Genomic DNA, 20,157 nt, shown 5'->3' on the forward strand with positions numbered 1-20,157 from the left:
CAGCTCTGTGGTGAGACGGCTGAGTGCTGGGAAGTGTGTATTATGGTGGTTTTGTCTTGTCTTTATAGGGAAAAGGGGACTGAGACTTTCAGTGCCTCTGTCATCATTCCCAGCAAGGATAAAGCTGCCTTCTTCCTACATTATGAAGAGCTTTTGCAGAGACGGCTGGGAAAGTATGAGCATGTGATCAGTGTCCGGCCCCAGCAGCTGGCGGGGAGATTGCATGTAGAAGTGAACATCCTGGAAAAGTCAGGCATCGTTTCCCTTGAAGTACCACCGCTGCAAAACAGCAGGCAAAAGGGCAGTGGGAAAGTGGAGGGTAAGTAGTGGCTGTGATGCTAAACCTTCTAGGTGGCTTTTTCCACTCTTTACTTCACCAGGAGAATAAGTAGGGCTTATATCAGGATAACTACCTATGTGGTATGATTTTGGGGGTGCAGGGAAAGCTCCTCATTTTATAGAATATATTGATAATTATTTAGGTACAAAATGAAGTTGTTAAATGAGGAATTGAAGAGTTTTTAGGACAGAGAGCCTGCAATGAACAGAAGGGGAGCAGGGGAGGGCTGGAGACCATGCCAAATGGGAACTGGTTGAAAGAACTGATTACATTTAGCGTGGATAGGAGGTGATTTAAAGAGAACCCCCTAGAGATGTCTTCAAATATTTGATGAGCTATCATATGTGAAATATGGGGGGAGGAAACATGATTCAATCTCCCCACCGTTATAGTCATAGAAAGCTTGGGCTTTAATCTTGTAAGATATTTCTTGTTGGGGATGGAAGCTCAATTCCAGGTGGACAGTCTCGGGCGGGTAAAGGTGGGAACTTCTAAATCTTAGAGTTCTCACGAGGGCCCCCCCAGGAAACGACTGGGAATCGAGGTGAACCGAGCTATCTCGTGTATTTCCGCCTCTTCCCGTGAGAAACGTGATGGGAGAGAGCTCTCCCCGCCCTCGAGATTGTCCCGGATCTGGGCACACTATTGTTATCTAACAGCATGGTATTCAGATGCAAACTATGCTGCTGGAGGGTTTAAGTAGGATCAGGAAAGCCTGAAAGTTCTCTTGGGCGGAGGGGCGCGGAGCGGACAGGACAACAAGGCTCCGCTTTTCCTCTCTCCTCTCTCCCCTCCCCCTCTCTCCCCGCTTATACTTCTACTTCCAATCTCTTATTGTAAGATCTTTGCCTCCTTGGGAGATTCTTCGCTCCCTCCTAAGGAAGAATTCCCCTGCACTTGTAACTAGACCCTGAAATAAAGCTCAACCCTTGTTCGACTCTGGAACGTCCTTTCTCTCATACGAGCATCGGGTTTGGCCAACCGAAGACCTCCGATAGAGGTAAGGGAAGACTCGGGTAGCCCTCAGGCCTCTAGGCCTGGCAATTTCTATTTTTTAAAAATAAGTTTTACATCACCCTAGTTTTGCCTCAATATCTTTCCCTTCTCCTCTCCTAGAAAGTGATCCCATATAACAAATAATATTTTAGAAGAAAAAAAGACCATAGAATCAGTACAACCAATCAATACATCAATGCTGTTCAAAAACATGTGTAATGTTCAGCACCTTTGGACCTCTCACCTCTGTGAGAGGTTGGGTTGGAGCTGGGAGTATCCTCTCCTATCTCTTCACCATGCTTGTTCTTTAAAAATTTGCAATGTTTGCTTTTGATTTTTTTGGGGGGGTGTAGGTGGTTATTCTTTCCATTTACATTATTGTAGTTATTCTGTATATTGTTTTCTTGGCTCTACTTACTTTATTCTGTGAGTTCATGTAGATCTTTCTGTAACTCTCTATGTTACATTCATCATTTCTTCCAGCACAATAAAATCCCATTATATTCATTCCTGGATAAAAATTTGATTAGTCATTTCCCAGTCAAGATGCAGCTACTTTATTTCTATTTTTTTGTCATTGCAAAAATGATGGTATAAACATTTCAGTGCATATGAGTATTTCTTTTTATTCATGGCTTCCTTGGGGCATAAGCCCAGTAGTGGAATTGTTGAGTCAAAGGGTATAACATTTTAATCACTTCATTTGCTAATTCCGTATTGATTTTCAGATTGGTTGTACCAATTCTCAGCTCCACCAACAATGCACCAATTTGCCTGTCTTCCCACAACCCCTCTAACAATGACTATGCCATTTTTGTCATCTTTACCAACTTGAAGGATATAAAGTAAAACTGCAAAGTTGTTTTGACTTGCATTTCTCTTAATTATTTAGAGCATTCTTTCATGTGGCTGCTAGTACTTTAAAATTTTTCTTTTGAGAATTATTTGTTCATATTCTTTGACCACTTATCTATTGGGAAATGGCGATTTATCTTTTGTACATTGTTTGTTATTTATCTATCTTGAATCTCAAACCTTTATCAAAATTGGATACAAAGATTTTCCCTCTTTAACAGCTTCTCTTCTTAGCTTAAGTGCATTAACTTTGTGCAGAAGATTTTCAGTTTTATGTAATCAAAATTATTTATTTTGTTTTTTGAAATTGCTTCTATCCCTTGTTTGGTTAAGAATAGATTTCCTACCCTTCCTCTAAGTAGTGTATGATCTGTTTCTCTCCAAATTTTTTTATAGTGCGATATTTAACATTAAGATCATGTATCCATTTAGAAAATATTGTAGAATATAGTGTGCGTGTGTTTGTCCTTCGTTGCTAAAGAAGACCCTGCCATCAGAGAAATGATAACATGACTTGCACTTGACTTTGTTTTGAGTGAAGGAGGGCTGTGCAAGTCACCAGCCTCACTTCTCCTCCAGATTCCTCCAGAATCCAGTGATCAGATATTCATCAGGATGACTGGAGATAATGAGGCAGTTGGGGTTAAGTGACTTGCCCAAGGTCACACAGCTAGTGAGTGTCAAGTGTCTAAGGTGACATTTGAACTCAGATTCTCCTGACTCCTGCACTGGTGCTCTTTCCATTGTACCACCTAGCTGCCCCAAAGAATATGTGTAAGCTGTTGGTCTAAATCTAATCTCTGCCAAACTGCTTTCTGGATTTCCCAGAAGTTTTTATCAAATAGGGAGTTTTTTCTTAAGTAATTTATGTTTTTGGCTTTATTGAAAACTGGGTTATTGAGTTTCATTGTTTCTGATTTTTCCTGTTCTAGTCTGTTCCATTTAGCTCCCTTTCTATTTTTTAAGTAATACTAGATGCTTTCAAGGACTGTTGCTTATGATATAGGTGAATATCTGAAGTGCCCTTTCCTTCATCACTATCACTTTTCATCATTTCTCTTATATTCTAGATCTTTTGTTTTTTTCCAGATAAATTGTTATTATTTTATAAAATTCTATGAAGTGTCCCTTTGATAATTTGATTGGTATAGCATTAAAAGTGTAAATTAATTTTGGTAGAATTTTCATTTTTATTATATTGGCATGACTCAGCCATGAGCCTTCCAGTCACTGATGCTGTACTTCCTTTCTTTAAAGAGCATTTTATAATTAAATCTATGCCAGTCTTTTGCATACTTTGGTAGAGTACTTCCAAAATGCTTTTTGTATTTTGTCGTTATTAGATTTTATTATTATTATGTAGAAATGAAGTTATTTTTTGAGGTTTTATTTTTTTAGTCTGCAAACTTGTTGAAGTTATTTACTTGTCTTGATAAGTATTTTTGCTGATTTCCTAGTTTTGTCTCCTCTTCACCTATCTTTAGGGTGTTTTTCTCTTGTCTTATTGCTGTTACCAGCATTTCCACATTTCCAAAATTATATCAAATAATAGTGGGGAAAGTGGACATCCTTGTTTTACAACCATTTTATGGGAAATGGTTTTAGTGCATCCCCATTGCATATGATGCTTGCTTTTAGTTTTAGGTATGTTCTTTTTCTTTTTTAGCTTTTTCCCCAATTAGATGTAAAAACAATTTTTAACATTTTTAAAATTTTGAGTTCCAAATTCTCTTCTTCCTTTCCCTTTCTCCTGCTTGAGAAAGGAAGCAATTTTATATAAATTGCACATGTATAATCATGTAAAACATTTCCATATAGGTCATGTTGCAAAAGAAAATACAGACAAAAAAACCCCCAACCTAAGAAGAATAAAGAAAGTTTTAAACACATATGCTTTGATCTGCATTCATATTCCATCAGTTCTTTCTCTAGAGGTAGATAGCATTTTTCATCATAAGTCCTTTGGAATTGTCTTGGATCATTGTATTGGTGAGAATAGCTAAGTCATTCATAGTTGATCATTGTACAGTATTGCAATTACTATGTACAATGTTTTCCTGGTTTTGCTCACTTCACTTTCCAACAGTTCATGTAAGTCTTTGCAGGTTTTTCTGCGAGCGTCTTACTCATCATTTCCTCTAGCACAATAGTGTTCCACCAGAATCATATCTCACAAGTTGTTCAGCCATTCACCAATTGATGGGCATTCCTTCAATCTAATTCTTTGCTGCCACAAAAAAAGAGCTGCTATAAATATTTTTGCATATATAGGTACTTATTTTTTTTTTTTTTTAAAAATCTCTTTCAAATACAGACTTAATATTAGTATTGATTGGTCAAAGGGCATGCACAGTTTTATAGCTCTTTGGGCATAGTTGGATAGATGCTTTTTATGACATTAAAAAATGGTGCCTCTATGTCTAACCCTCATAGGGTTTTTTTTTGCATAAATGAGTGTTGTACTTTGTCAAATTTTTTTTTCTGCCTCTGTTGAGATGATCATGTGATTTTGGATGCTTTTATTTTCAATGTGATTAACTATGTTGATTGCTTTTCATACATGATTGAACCCTCCTTGTATCTCCGGTATAAATCTCACTTAGTCATAATGAATGATTTCTTGATAAATTGATGTTGTCCAGAAGGTTTTTGTTTAAAAATTTGAGGCAGAATTTTTTTTGAGTCAATGTTTATTAATGGCATTGGTCTATAGCTTTTCTTCTGTTTTACCTTTCCTTGGTTTAGATATTAGGACTATGTTTGTCTCATAAGTTTTCTGATAAGGTACTTTCTCAATTTTAAAGAATATTTTATATGGTACAGGCACCAATTTTTCTTTAAAAGTCTGATAGAATTCACCTATGAATCCATCAAGACGAGGAGCTCCTTTGGTAGTTCCTTTACAGCTAGATCTATTTTCTTTTCTGAGATTGAGTTATATATGATCTCTATTTGGTCTGCTGTCAGTTTGGCTGTTTAAGATTTTTAAGATATTCCTCTATTTCTTTTGTATTCTCAATGTCCTTAGTGTAGATGTGTGTACAATAGGATCTGATTATTCCTTTTATTTCTTCTGTTTTTGTTGTGATTTTGCATTGCTCATTTGCTATTTTATTGATTGAGTTTTCTGCTTTCTTTTTAATCATATTGACTAAAAGTTTATCAATTTTATTAGTCTCTTCAGAAAACCAGCCTTTAGTTTTATTTTTCATTTATATGCATACATATACATGTTAATACTCCAGAATTTAATCACAAAATAATGAGCCAGTAACATTTTAGAGAGTGTGTAGCCTTTGATTGAACTAGAGAGATAGCTTCCAGTTGGCTATAAGAAGACTGGCCTTTGGGGTGACCTTTAAAAAAGTAATCTCAAGTGATTAGATTTGTTCTTTTTTAGACCCTGAGTGCACAACTAGGAGCCCTAGATGGAAGCTGCAGAGAGGGCAAATTTAGGTTCAACCTAAGAAAAAAAATTTCCTGATAATTAGAGTTATCCTTTGCATTTTTATTATATGGCAAGTACTTGGTACAGTGCCTAGAACATGGTAAGCACTTAATTAATGCTTGTTGACTGATGGCATGGGTCACTTTCACTGGGATTCTTTGAATAAGAGTTGAAGGAACACTTGTTTGTCATGAGGTGGTAGAGATTCTTGGTATTCGAACCCCCAAGACAGGGTTGAAATCTGACCATTTGAGTTTCAACCTTGTTTAATTTGACCCATATTGAGAAAGACATACCTCTGAGAATGACAACCTGTTGATACTTACTTGCAAATTACACTTTATTATGAATTAATTCAACAGGTTCTTTTCTGAAGATTGATAGGGGAGAAGGGGAGAGGTTGGACATGCACTGGTGGCTTCTGGAGGGTAGAAAAGTATTGGCAAAGGGGAAATTTGATCAATTTAATGGTCAAGTTTGGATGGAAGGTGGTCTAGAATCTCCTATAGTTTGAACTAGCATTTTTAGCTATCCTGAGTCTCTGTTCTGAGAAAGGTCTCTTCTAACGATGATGAGGGTCTTGTGGTGGAGGAGGAATGAGTATTCCATGCAGTATAATTTAATGATAATTCAATTAAATATTGCACTGAAGCTGTAATAAAGCCATTGGCTGAGTATAGGCCCATGAATTTATACCAGGGGATTTTTGAGATCAGGCTTGCTGTGGTGATGTTTAAATGAGGTATTGGCTGATTCTCACAACTTTGGCTCTATTATCAGGCATATTTAAGTGTATGTGTATGTATGATATGAGTTAATAAGGTGTTTTGTTTTGGTGGTTACTGTTTATTCAGGACCTCTCACAACCTCTGGTGCATTCTTCTAGGGTGACTATGGATCTCTTTGGAACTCTTTATTTTAAGAACGTAATTTTATTTACTGGTTATGTCAAATCAGATAGGTTAGCTTGTCTCCCAGAATATGGTGAGTTTTATGGGAATGAACTGGGCCAGACAAGATGGCAGGTGCAGCAGACTAGTGTCATTATCTCTACTCTCATTCTCATTGCTTTCAAAGATCAGACATTGCTGTTTCTGTGAATTGTAATGTGATAAGCATGAAACACAGGATGTTTTGATTTTGTCTGAATTTTGCTGCATGTTTCAAAAAAAAGAACCCTGAGGTTAGAAATCAAACTGTGTTTGGCCTAATACCAGGACATTTGTTGGAAAGGTATGAATCATGGACCCAAACCAACAGATTTTTCTCTTGTTTAAAACAACACTAGCTCCTTCCCTGCTGCCTACATGCACAGACTCAAGTGTCCTTCATTCTTTTCACTTGACCCTCCCACCTCCTCAGGCTATTGCCCTATTTCTCTCTTATGGCAAAAATCCTGGAAAAAGCCATATCTACTCCTTTGCTTCCACCCACTTGTCAACTACCTGAAATCTGACTTCTGACCCCACTGCTCAACAGGTACTGCTCTCTCCAAGGTAATAAATCATTTCTTTCTTTCTATTTTGGGGGCAATCAGGGTTAAATGATTTGTTCAGGGTCACACAAGTAGAAAGTCTCTAAGGCTAGATTTGAACTCAGGTCCTCCTGGCTCCAAGGCTGGTGCCCTATCCACTGAGCCACCCAGCTGCCATGTAAAGGATTGCTTAATCGGTAAATCCAATGGGCTTTTTTAGTTTTCACTCTTGATCTCATTACCGTGTTGCACACAGTTGACCATTCCATCTCCCCCAGATACTCTCCTCTCTTGACTGTTAGGACATGTCTGTTTCATGGTTTTCTTTCTGTCTGACAGCTTCTTCTCAGTATTCTTTGCTAAATCATCATCTTTGTCTCACATGCTATATATGGGTCAGCAAGACTCTGTCCTGGATTCTCTTTTCCCTGCACTCCCTCTCAGTGATGTGATCAACTCTGATGGGTTCATTTAGTATCTCTATGTAGATGGTAGCCAAACCAGCTCGCATATCTCTCTTGAGTTTCAGTCCTATATTCCCAGTTTCCCAATGGACATCTCCATCTGGATGTCCTCTCAAATTCAACATGTTCAAAATAGATCCCTTTATCTTTTCCTCTAAACCTTCTCCTCCTAAGCTTTCTGCCAGGGATATAGCCCTTCTTCCAATTGCCTTCATTTGGAACCTTAAGAATTGTTCTCAACTTTTCTTTCTCTATAACCTACTCCTATATTCAATCAGTTGACAAATCTTTTCTAAATTATCCCAGAAAAATGTCTAATGACTATCCATTTCTCTTCACTCATACGACTACCCCCTAGGTTTAGGACACCAATTGTTTGGACTACTGTTATAACCTCTAAATTGGTTTGTCTGCCTCCAATTTCTTCCTTCTCTAGCTTTATCTCCATAAATATCAAATTGATATTCCTAAAGGATAGATCTGAACAATTCACTGAGACTTAAGCCTATTTTTGTTTTTCAGTCACTTTCCATCATGTCTAACTCTACATGATCCCATTTGGGGTTTTCTTGGCAAAGATATTGAAGTGGTTTGCCATTTCCTTCTCCAGCTCATTTTACAGGCGAGGAAACTAAGGCAAACAGGGTTAAGTGACTTGCTCAGGGTCATACAACTAGTAAATGTCTGAGGCCAGATTTGAACTCAGGAAAATGAGTCTTCCTGACTCCAGGTTCAGTGCTCTATTACCCTTTAGATAAAATACAAGTTTTTCTTTGGTATTTAAAATCCTTTGCAACCTGACTCCAATTTATCTGCTACATTTATTCCACATTACTTCTCCTCATGTACTCTATGTTCCAGCCAAACTGGCCTACCTGTGGTTGTGTCAAATCAGATAAGTTGGTTTATCTCACAGAATATAGTGAGTTTTATAAGAATGCAGACTATCCATATTATTCCCATACACCTCATTCCACGTCCTACTTCCACACCTTGGCATAAACTGCTCCCGTTCTCCAACTCCTGAACTCTCTCTCTAGAATTGAGTGTTAAGCTCGTGTATCACTTCCTACATACTTTTCTGTTCACTTCCCCTCTCTCCACCAGTTTTTAACTTTTCCCTCAGAAATTATTTTGTGTATTTTTTATATTTATTTAGCTGTATAATGTTTATTTACCTCCAGCAGAATATAATCTCATTGAGGGTGGGGACTATTTTTTGTTTTGTGTTTTTTTTAAATCTTTACCACCTAGCAGGATGCCTGGAAGGTGTTAAATAAATGTTTGTTTAAATGAATTAAATTGAGTAAGAGTGATAGCTTTAATTACATGCATGGAAAAGATAGAGGTCATCAAAGCTGTCTAATTTCAGACTGCTTTTCCCCTTTATCCCCTCTGCATATATGTATGTAGTAGTAGTTGTATGAAAAATGGAAGAAGGCAGTAATGGAGGAGAAATGGTCAGAATCCTATTTAGGGCTCATCAAAGTCCATGTTAAAGCAATGTGATAAGAGATATGTTCATAGGATGACCTCTATGATCTTATTCCAAGTCTTTTTTTAGGTATATTCATTTTAATTTTTAATTCCAAATTCTCTCCCTCCCCTCTCCAACCTCTTCTTCACACATTGAAAAGGCAAGAAATATTACACTTTATACATATGAAATGAGGCAAAATATATTTCTGTATTAGTTATGTTTCAAAAAAAAGAAGAAAAATAAAATGGAGAAATGTTTAGCCATATTTAGATGCATAATAACACCACCTTTTGTAAAATAATGGAGCAGATAAGAATGGAGCACATTCTCACAGATTTCAAAGCCTCCGTAAAATATCTCTTGTGATTGCCTGGCTGCTTCTGGGTTGGTTCACATGGTATTCATTGTGGTCCAATGGCATCTCTTGACATTGCCTGTAGCGGTGGGTGCCTTTCAAGAGTGCTCAGATGGTCTTACCTGGACTAGCCCTAGAAAATCAAAAATTAATCTGAGAGCAGCTAATAAAGGAAACCAGGTCAATTAGAGAAAGAACAAAGAAATAAACAAGATTTGCTGGAATCTAGATAAAAGAAGCTTCTTTATTTATTAGAGAAAAGGAGGGTAGTGTCAGAAGAATCTGGAATTCGCTGGGTGGAAGAAAATTTAGATGAAGGAAAAACACAGAGCAGATTAGTGCATAAATGACTAGGAGTTTAAACTTCAGATATTTGTCCTAGCAAACTTCTTATTTTATTTTTAGGGGGCATAATAGTGAGTTGAATAGTACACAGGATATGCAAAAGATGGGAGTTCTAATTCTAACCCTGTTCCTAAATCTTGCTAATGTATAACTTGTTTACCTCAGTTTAATTCCTCCCTTCTCCCTACTTCTCCTCCAGCTAATGGTGCCTCCTTCCTTTAAAGTTATTTTTTAAATCTACTTTGTATATATGTGGTATATACCACTATACATATATATGTATATGTAAAAATATATACATACATAATACATATATATATACATATTCTCTTATAACAGTGTAAGCTCCTTGAAGTCAAGGACTGTTCTATTTTTGTATTTGCGTACCTAGTATTTAGTACAGTGTCTGGCACTTAGTAGGTGTTTAATAAATGCTTACTGATTGATTTTTCATCAGAAATCCCATTTATGTGGACACATAAAGGGTAAATTATGTGTTTTTAAGACAACTTTAATACCTTACTCTCTGAGCAATCCTAGAAACTCACAAAAGAACCCACAATCTCCTGTTTCATTTCTTACTGGTTTGAATATTAGATATTCAAGATTCATATTTAAGGAGGAAAAAGTTGATGTATGGGAAAGACTGATAGTCGTGGTAAAAACTGATGAATGCAACACAAGTGAGGAAGGAAGGACATCTTAACTGAAGTGTTACTTCTCTTCTGTCATCTACTCCCGCAACAGTACTGGAAACACATATTTTAATCTGACAGAAAAAATGTGAACTTCTGACCCATGGGATAGCTAGGACATTTCTGACGCCGGATTCCGTGTTCTGACATAGGTTGTCCCTGTTTTCCACTTGCAATATTGTGGTTTTTTTTTAGACTATTGGAGAGGAGCCAACATAGAATTACCCACAAAGCTGATGAAAACAGTTTCTTCCTATAACCGTTGTTATAGAAACCAAAAATGAAACAGTAACAAGAGTTGATCTAGCTGAGATGATCATGGCCTTGCTGTCTTCTTTGAACCTAGCTTAGACCAAAATGGCATCAAAGGTGGAAGTGCCCATATCAGGGAGATCATAGATTTGCTGAAGTATTGAAGTATTACCTGTTATCTTTTTTTACTACCCTTTTTGTAAAAAAACCACAAACACTGTTTTTTTGACAGAATATTTTCTTTAAGGTTTGAAAACTAATGTTGCAACTAACACACTTAAACCAGAAATATAATCCTAGGCTCCTCAAGACAATAATAATTATATTAGATGTCCATGCTGTTCATTAGGATGATTTTGCTTTTGATGACATCTGTAAGCCTCTTAAAGAGAAGTTTTCACTAGGATTATAGGTATGAACCTGTCATTCCAGCTGCTTCATAGGTTGAGGGTGTCAAGTCTCTTGAGCTTGGGTGTCCTGAGCTGTGATGGCCCAGGGTGTTGGTACTAAGTCCCACTTTTATATGGTGAGCCCCCACCAGGTTATGTAAGGAGGAGCAAAGCTTCCCAGAAATATAGCAGAGCAAAGCTCCCTTGCCCTTTAGAATGGGATTGAGCCTCCTGCACTTCTGGCCTAGGGGAGATAGGGAGACCAGGAAAGAAGGAAAGAAAGAAAGAAAGAAGAAAAGAAGGAAAGGAGAAAGGAAGGAAAGAAGGAAAAGAGGAAGGAAGAAAGGAAAAAAAGAAGGAAGGTAAAAAGGAAGGAAGGAGAGGATGGTGGTATTCTTCACAGTAATAGAAAAATTAAGAAGAGGGAAAGATTTGGGAGAAAAGGTAATGATTTTAATTTTGGACATGGTGATTATGGGACATAGTTTTTGCAAAAGGGTTTGTAACAGATTGACTACTTTGTAATCAATCATGATGTGTTAAGATAGAGTCAAGGTTCTGTTCAAGTGACACTGGCTGTTGCCAACCTCTTCTGATTGCCCACAGTTGTTCATGCTGTTCCCCTGAAATTACGTGTTATTCCTCTGTAGTAGAATCTAAGCTTTTTGAGAGGAAGAAGTATTTGTTTCTGTTTTTGTATCTCCCTCTCCAAACAAGGAGATGCTTGATAAATGCTTACTGAATGATGAATGAAGACATAGAAGAATAAAACATCAAGAAGAGGGTTTGTTTTTTTTAATTAAAAGTTTAGGCAGTTCAAGGTGCTGTACTAAGTTTTGGGAACACACACACACACACACACGATCCTGACATCAAGAAACTCATATTATAATAGGGGAGACAACATACAAAAAATTTGTACATTCAAGATGTATCCATTGTAAGTGGAAGGTAATTTCAGAGGAAAGGACTAGTAGTGAAGGGGACTCTTGCAGACGGTGATGAATCCAGGGCATTATAGTCTTAGAAACTCTAAATAGGCTAATGTAGCTGGATTGTAGAGTATTCAGAGGGGAGTTAGGTGTGAGAACACAGGAAAATTAGAGTCTGGGTAATGAAGAGCTCTAAATGTCAAAAGATTGTTTTATATTTGATCCTGAGATAATACTTACTGTAATTTATGAAATGGGGTTGAGTTGAGTGATGTGAACAGATTTTAGGAAAATGACAGTTGAGTGGAGAATGGATTGAAATGGGAAAAGGTCAGAGGCAGGGAAAGCCTAAGGAAGGCTATTTCAGTATTCCAGGTAAGAGGAGAGCTGCATGAAGATGGGTGCTGTGTAATTGGAGAGAGGGGAAGAGAATATGTAGATAGAAGTGACAATACTTGGCAGCTGGTTGGATATTGGTAGTGAGGGGGCTGGTGAGTGAGAATGAAGAGTAAAGAATGATATTTAGGTTGTGAGCCTGCAAGTCTGGTAGGATGGTGGTACCTTGTAGAAGAAAGTTCAAAAGAAAAGCATTTGGGCTGAAAGGGAATGAGTTCTGTTTTGGCCATGTTGAGTTTGAAAGGAGAGCCAATCATGGAGGGAAATTCTATGACTCACCACACTACCAAAAGAGTAACACTTTTTTCTAACCTGGATCTGTGCTAAACAGGTAATGAAAATGGTATGCAGGCCATTTTTATAGATATACTGAATAAAGTTAGGCAATTTAGGATAATTATCTATCACTAACTAATCTGTAGAGGGGAAACCTCACCAGTTATTAAGGAGCTGAATTTGTGGGGAAAAGTCATCCTAATAATTTATTTATTAGTAATCCAAGAAGTTGGTCACATGAATTTGCTTTAAAAAAAATTAGTATTTCCCCCCCAATACTCCCACTGATTTCCCCATTTGCCCAATGTGTCATCATTAGCTACCTCATACCAGATTTCTTGCTGTGATATTTACTCCTTGAATGTGCCTCAAACCCAGATCACTCTGAATACTACAGTTGGAAAGGTATGTGCTGTCTGACCTATGTGAAATTTTCCTGTCCACTTGCCAGGAAAGAAAGTTGTGTTGTTCCCTGATATAGCTCAGCTCACAAATTGTTCAGGTGCGTATCATTCAGCCCCCTAATTTCTTGATGCTGAAAGCAGATGGGGGTCATGTGATTTTGCTTGTTCAGCTTTTGGCCCTAATTCTATCAGGGCCAGCTGTGTATGGAATGACTCAGAAATACCCTCATGTGGTTGTTTTCCTTGATTGGAGCAAACACAAAGAAGTTGGTATTTTCTTACTAGTCTGCCACTAGTGAATAGCAATCCTTTATGTATTTAAATTTGCTCTTATCCCTTCATTTTTTCTCTTCTTTATTTTTTTTTCAGTCTTTTCTAGTAGTTAATTCAGTTTCTAAGTTCTTTCTTGACTGGGTGATCTATAGGCATGTCCAGCTCCTAAGGAAAAAGCATTTATTAAGACCTTGCTAGGAGACAAGCACTATGCTAAACACTGGGAAAACAAATAGAAAAAGTGAGATCCACTCTGCTCTCAATGAGTTCACACTTTAATTGCAGTAAGTTAACACAGAAAAAAATTTGACTTCAGGGCAGATGAAAAGACCTGGAAGTCTATGTACGGTTTTTTTTTCACTGTCTATTAAAGTTTAAGAAATTGTTCTGAGGCTGTCACTTTGTAAAGTACCACTCAGCTATTTAGGATAATTTAAGTCTAGTTTTGCCCATAAACAGGACAATGTAAAGGAATTTTGGAGACATCTTTTCTTATTTTTTTTTAAAATTTTAATTAATTAATTAATTTTTAGTTTTGAACATTCAGTTCGACAAGCTTTTGAATTTTAAAATTTCCCCCCTTGCTCACCTCCCCCCTCCCCAAGACATCCTGCAGTCTGATATAGGCTCTACATATTCATTCATATTCAACATTATTACATTAGTCCTGTTGTAAAGAAGAATTAGAACCAATGGAATGAGTTACAAGAAAGAAGAAACAAAACAGAAAGGAGAGAGAGTAAATAGTGTGCTTTGGGAGACATCTTTTCTAACTATGAGTTGTAATACCACTTTAGGTAACCCTTTGCCCCCTATCTCCTATACCCAACCATATCAATTCCAGGAATATAAGCATCATTTGGAAGTGAGAGCCTGGATCTTTAGCATGCAACGTTGCATCCAGAAAAGTTAATATGTGTCCAAAATAGGTAAAGATCTCTGGGTTACCTCTGCTTGGTATACATTGGAATGGATGGGTTGGTGGGGTTGCCTTCGTTTATTTTTTTCTGAGGGATTGAGCACAATGTGGGTCATTGAAAGTCATCAATATAGTAAATTCAGACAATTATTCAGGAGTCTTCTATCCCCCTTTGCTTTCAATCATGCCTTTCTTTTGCTTGAATCTGCTCCTGCATTTCAGTATCAACCATCAAAGAATGCTGTCTAATTATATTGCTAACATAGCCAATGCCTCCCCCTCCAAAATCCAGCTTTTGAGAGGCACAGTCATTTCAATTCAACGGTAGTTATAGGTATGTGCTTAACTGGCTTACATTTAGGAAAATGGATCTTTAGGTCCTAGATGAGGCCACAGCTAATATGAACTATTTAGCTAGGTTTTTTTTCCCTCTTCTCATGGGAAATGGGTTGGCAAATGTGTTTGGAAAACAATATTCTAGTCACCGGATGTTGACTACTGTTCTCCTACAGTAGATCAGGCAAAAGAGGCCACAGGAAAGAACAGCCTGTAAATCCCTCTTTTCAGTGAACCAGGCTCAAAAAGCTTTCCAGATGGTTCCCTAGTGTGTCATTCCCCAGACCTAAATTGTTTTGTATCTTTAGCTATTCTATATGGCCTTTGGCTTCCTTCCTTCCCAAACTGATGACTCATCATTCAGTATAGGCATGTAGGAAGAGGATTAGTTCCTCTTTGCCAAAAGCAGCCCATAGGATAATGCATAGAAAACTGGGCCTGAAGTCATGAAGACTGGAGTTCAAATCTGAGTTCAGACCCTTATTAGCTGTGTAGTCCAGACTTAAACTCAACTTCTCATCTGTCAAGTGGGAATCAGAGCAGCACCTGTCTCACAGCGTCATTGTGAGGATAAAATGATATAATATTTGTGAAGTGCTAGGACAGTGCCTGTACACGGTAGGCCCTATATAAATGTTAGCTATAATTATTATTAATCTGTTGTCTAGATTTTAAACTCCTCAAGGTCAAGGACCATATATGATTTTTCTTTGTTTCTCCCCAACCACTTTGTATAGTATATTACACATGCAGCAAACACATAACAAATGTTTTTTGAATGAATGGATGAATGATAATGAATTTTACCAATTTTTGTGACTAGCAGGATATGACTACCATAAATATTGAGAGCCTCTTATGTTGCTTCTTGGTTGTAATGTAGCATATTATGTTCAAGAAGCTCCATACGGTGGTCAGCAGAATCAGCTTTAATTTATAGGGGGAGAGAGAGGCGCTTCAGGGATAAGGTACACTAGTTTGCTCTGGGATTCTTGGCAAATCGCTTAACCTATTTGTTTCATTATTACTGAAATACATGATCTCTTAGTTGGAAGGAACCTCAGCAACCATGTCCTCAACCCAAAATTCCCTTCTTACAGTATCCTCAAGAAGTGACCCTCTGACTTCCATTCCAACTTTTGAATAACTTTAAATATTAAAAATGTTTCTCTTCCATTAAGCTGAAACCTGCTTCTCTGAAATTTCAACCCATTGCTCTAAATTCTACCCCTGAGGCTAAGCAGAACAAGCTAATCCCCCTTCTGCCACATAACTCTCTAGACACTTGAACCCACTCCAAGAGCCCCTCTCATACCCCAAATCTTCTTTTCTCCATGCTAAACATTTCCCTTTCCTTTGACCAGTTTTTATGTGGCATATTCTCCAGATACTCCCCACGTTGGCAATGTCCTTTCTAAAATGTGGTGTTTAGAACTGAACAAAATATGCCAGTTGTGGTGTGACCACGTCAGAGGGCAATAGGTCTATATCACATTCCTCTGTTTGGGCACCATGCTTCTCAATTGGAGTCTAAGCTCCAATTAGCCTTTTCTGTTTTGTTTATTGTACAAGTCAGGTTTCTGAATGCTCTTATACTCAAAGGCATCCAATGCTTACCTTCTAAATGAACAATATTGTTTCCTAAGGGTAAACAGAGGCTTTTTTCCTTAGACTTAATAATCTGGCACTTTCTATCAGCAGAAGAAGTCTTTGGATGTGAATTAAAAAATGCATTGGATATATGCACATGCACCCACACATATATTGCGCTTATATTAACAATATATTGATAATATATGTTAACACATATAAACACACATGTATAATACACACATGACCATGTCTCATACAGGATACACACTGCTTGTATATGTGCCTATATGCACATGGTATACATACATGTGAAGATACACATGTATGTTTGTGTATGTACTCACATATGTATACATAGACATGCATCTACACACATAGAAGACATGGGCAGCACAGGACCTCGTTTTGCTTGATAGTGCAATTTGTAGCAAGAGAGTTGAGTTATAGTTGAGCTATAAATCTGTGATCCTATGATGTTGACTTCCTGTCCTGTCTTTCTGACATATCATAATGCCAGATGAAAAAAATCACAGAGAGGTTTCTGTGAATCCAGAGGACTCACAATGAAACACGCCATCCACCTCCTGATAGAGAGTAATGGACTCATATAAAAATATATATGCATGTACATACATATGTATAAATGTTTTTTTAAATACAGCCAATGAAGGAATTTGTCTTGCTTTGTGACAAGGAATTCAGTTTTTCTTTCCAAGTGAAGTAGAGAGTGAGAAGGAGAGACGATAGATATTTATATTTGATAAGTATCAGTCAAGATTAGAGCCCAGCTCTTCTTATTCTAGCATTCTTTCTGCTGTATTCCATGGCCTTTGTGACCTTGATAGACCTGAAGAAAAGGAAAATCCAGTTTGTCCCCCTGGCTGTAGTGAGGGCTACATGTAAACTGTCCTTGAAGAAAAAATGTCTGTTCTCTGAAAGGAAATGTGATTTCCTTTAGTTCTAGTGTCCAGTAACCCTTAGGAGAAGGAAGTTTATTCTTAAATAGAAATTAAATTTCCTTAGTATCCATTTAAGATCATATTCTATTGTATTCTGCTAATTAGGGTTGGAAAATAATTAAGCAGCCTCTCCCACATAGTCATCTTTGGTAGATTTGAAGCAGGTGATCAGATACTTAGACGTATTAAAGCAAAACAAACAAACAAAAACTTTGACTTGGTTTTAAAATCGACACCAGGGTCTCTACATGTGGTGGAGATTTTTATTTCTTCTGCAGCCTTTGAAAGTACATGGTTGGTACGGAGTTAGGCATCATACTAATTGTGGTCTACTAACGGCGATCTTAAAGGGCCAGGCTTAGAAATTTTGAATTATTTGTCCTTGTGCGTGTGAGATGATTACTAGTCACATGAAGCTGCAATGCATTTTTTGGTAGTAATTTTAATTGCTACTTAGAATTCTTGATGAAGTGAAACTACTGTGAAATTTTTAAAAATGTTCAATAAAGGAGCAAATTATAGTACATAATTTTAATATGATATACTTGACGGCTTTATGCCATATTCCATTATATAAAAATAGAATTTATCGTTAGTACTAAATTCTGGGTGCTATTCTGAGATCACAGTCATAGAAGGGACCTGGAGGAATCTGGAGGTGCCAAGTCTAACTTTCTTTTTCTAAGCAGAACTATTCCATCCCAGAAAATAGTAGTCTAACCACTTCATAATTAAGCTTCTTTTCTGTTTCCAGATGATGTTGGCCCACCTCCTTCCACAGACATCAACCAAAATGAAACTTTTGCCAAGATCATTTTTAATCCTAGTATCATACAACAAGCCAAGATTGCCCAGAATGGCATTTTAGGGGATTTCATTGTTAGATATGATGTGAACAGGGAACAGAGAGTTGGGGACATTCAGGTAATGAGTTTATGATTTCAGTTTTAATGTTTGCTGTCTGCTAGTTTCAGTTGGACTCATCTATCTAGATGCTGTCTTGACTGTTAGTTCATGTTCTGCTTGCTGAGTAATGTTTAAGTCTCCCAAAAATCCATTTGTTTTCTCAAGACATATCTGTGTCTGTGGCTCCCTCATTGGGATCCACATTGGGGTCCACATCAGGATTAATCCTCTCTTTTGCCCTGTAGTAAAGCTCATGCAGTTATAATTTAAGTTTGGTACAGATATTAATCAAAGTGACTCTTCTGTGACTAATTTGCCTTGAGGTTTTCTTGCTCTAGAGAGTTGGTGGTCATGTCAGAATGCTATGGTATGTATGGAGAATAGACATGGAAGAAATATAAACACAGGATGCTTACCATGTTAGATGCTAAGCAAATGTCTGGTGACAAAAATTGTGGAATTTTGAAGAGACTAGAACCAAAGGAAACTGGGGAACCCTACTAATCAGGAATTTATTTAACTCCTACTATGTGCTAGGCATTGTGGAAGACCCTGGAGATATGAAATAGTTTCTACCTGCTAATAGCTTACATTCTATCAGCAACATGTACACATTTAAGTGTATACTATATATATATATATATATATATATATATATACACATATATGTATATATACAATATATACACTTATATATGTAGACAGATACCTAAATCTATCTATATATACCCACATATACACATACATGCTTACATAAAATGTATGAAATTACATTCTTTAAAATTGAAACAATTAGTATGGCCAATAACAAAGTGATCCCTACACCAGTGGAATGATCCTTTCAGAGGGATTTGATTGGAGTTCAGTTTGAATATTAGGCTGTAATTTTATACATGACATTTATGCATTCCAAGAAAACCGAGTTTGTGGCATTGAGAAACTCCAGAGAATCTGTCCATTTTCATTTCCCCCTTTTTATGTTCTAGGTTCCAACATTATATCCTCCCTTTTTTCCAACAGGTTCTGAATAACTACTTTGTGCATTACTTTGCCCCCAAAGACCTCCCTCCTCTACCCAAGAATGTGGTGTTTGTCCTTGATAGCAGCGCATCCATGGTGGGAACCAAACTCAGACAGGTGAGTGAGGGTCAACTGTCTTATTATTCTAGTTTTTCTTCCATCCTAGCTTGTGGACGATGGTCTCTTCTGAGTAAAATCCAGCTGTTGTTGAATATCATTATAACATTACAACATACAGCAGATTTTGCTTGGAAACAACACTCCATAACACTCCATAACTGATTGGGTTAAACTATTGAAATAAGTCATCATTTCAGCATGATGGAATTGGGAAGAGTGGAAGGACTGACTGAATCTAATCTAATCATGCCATGGCAACACTGAAACCAAGGTGACTGGTGGTATGAGGAATGCGATTGTGATAGGGATGTGGAAGAGGGATCAGATGTTTTTCTTGGCTCTGGAGGACAAAACTAGAAGCAATGACTGGAGGGTGAAGAGAGGCAGATTTAGTTTTGGTGTAAGAAAGGACATCCTAGCCATTAGAACTACCCAAAGTAGAATGGATTGTCAAGAGATGTTGGTTTCTTTCTCAATGGAAATATTCAAACAAAGTTGGAGGAGCCCTTTGTGGGGATGTCGTAGGGATAATTCTTGGTCAAGTAAAGATTAGACAAGATGGGTTTTGAGGACCATTACAACTCTAAGTTTCTGTGAAGGTAGTGATTAGAGCCATTTGTATCAAACTAAAATGAAAACCTGTTGACCCACATATTGACTTAGAAAACCATGAATTAACTTTATATTATATTTTTATTTATTTTGCTACACATTTCCCAATTACATTTTAATCTAGTTCCCTTACCTCTGGACTAGAGCATTGTTCAAGAAATAATTATACTTAGTGATTGGACTCAGATAATCTGGGTTTCAAACTTGGCTCTGCCAATTATTATCTATGCAACTTTGGGCAAATCATTTAATGAAACTGTATGGCATAATGGATAGTGATAGACTTGGAATCAGGAAGACTTGAATTCAAATCTTGCC

At 37.2% G+C, this 20,157-nt stretch overlaps 1 protein-coding gene across 3 annotated transcripts in view; it reads left to right on the top strand.

The window, feature by feature from the left end:
* Positions 1–20,157, top strand: part of ITIH5 (inter-alpha-trypsin inhibitor heavy chain 5) — an 87,313-nt gene that overhangs the window by 18,612 nt on the left and 48,544 nt on the right. For all 3 annotated transcript variants that reach the window (XM_072653414.1, XM_072653412.1, XM_072653413.1), the window contains exons 5-7: positions 69–319; positions 17,936–18,105; positions 19,108–19,224. In XM_072653414.1, coding sequence (XP_072509515.1) covers positions 69–319; positions 17,936–18,105; positions 19,108–19,224 — 538 coding nt within the window. The remainder of the gene's footprint in view (positions 1–68; positions 320–17,935; positions 18,106–19,107; positions 19,225–20,157) is intronic.

This window comes from Notamacropus eugenii, chromosome 3, assembly GCF_028372415.1.
Source record: "Notamacropus eugenii isolate mMacEug1 chromosome 3, mMacEug1.pri_v2, whole genome shotgun sequence".
Taxonomy (NCBI): Eukaryota; Metazoa; Chordata; class Mammalia; order Diprotodontia; family Macropodidae; genus Notamacropus; species Notamacropus eugenii.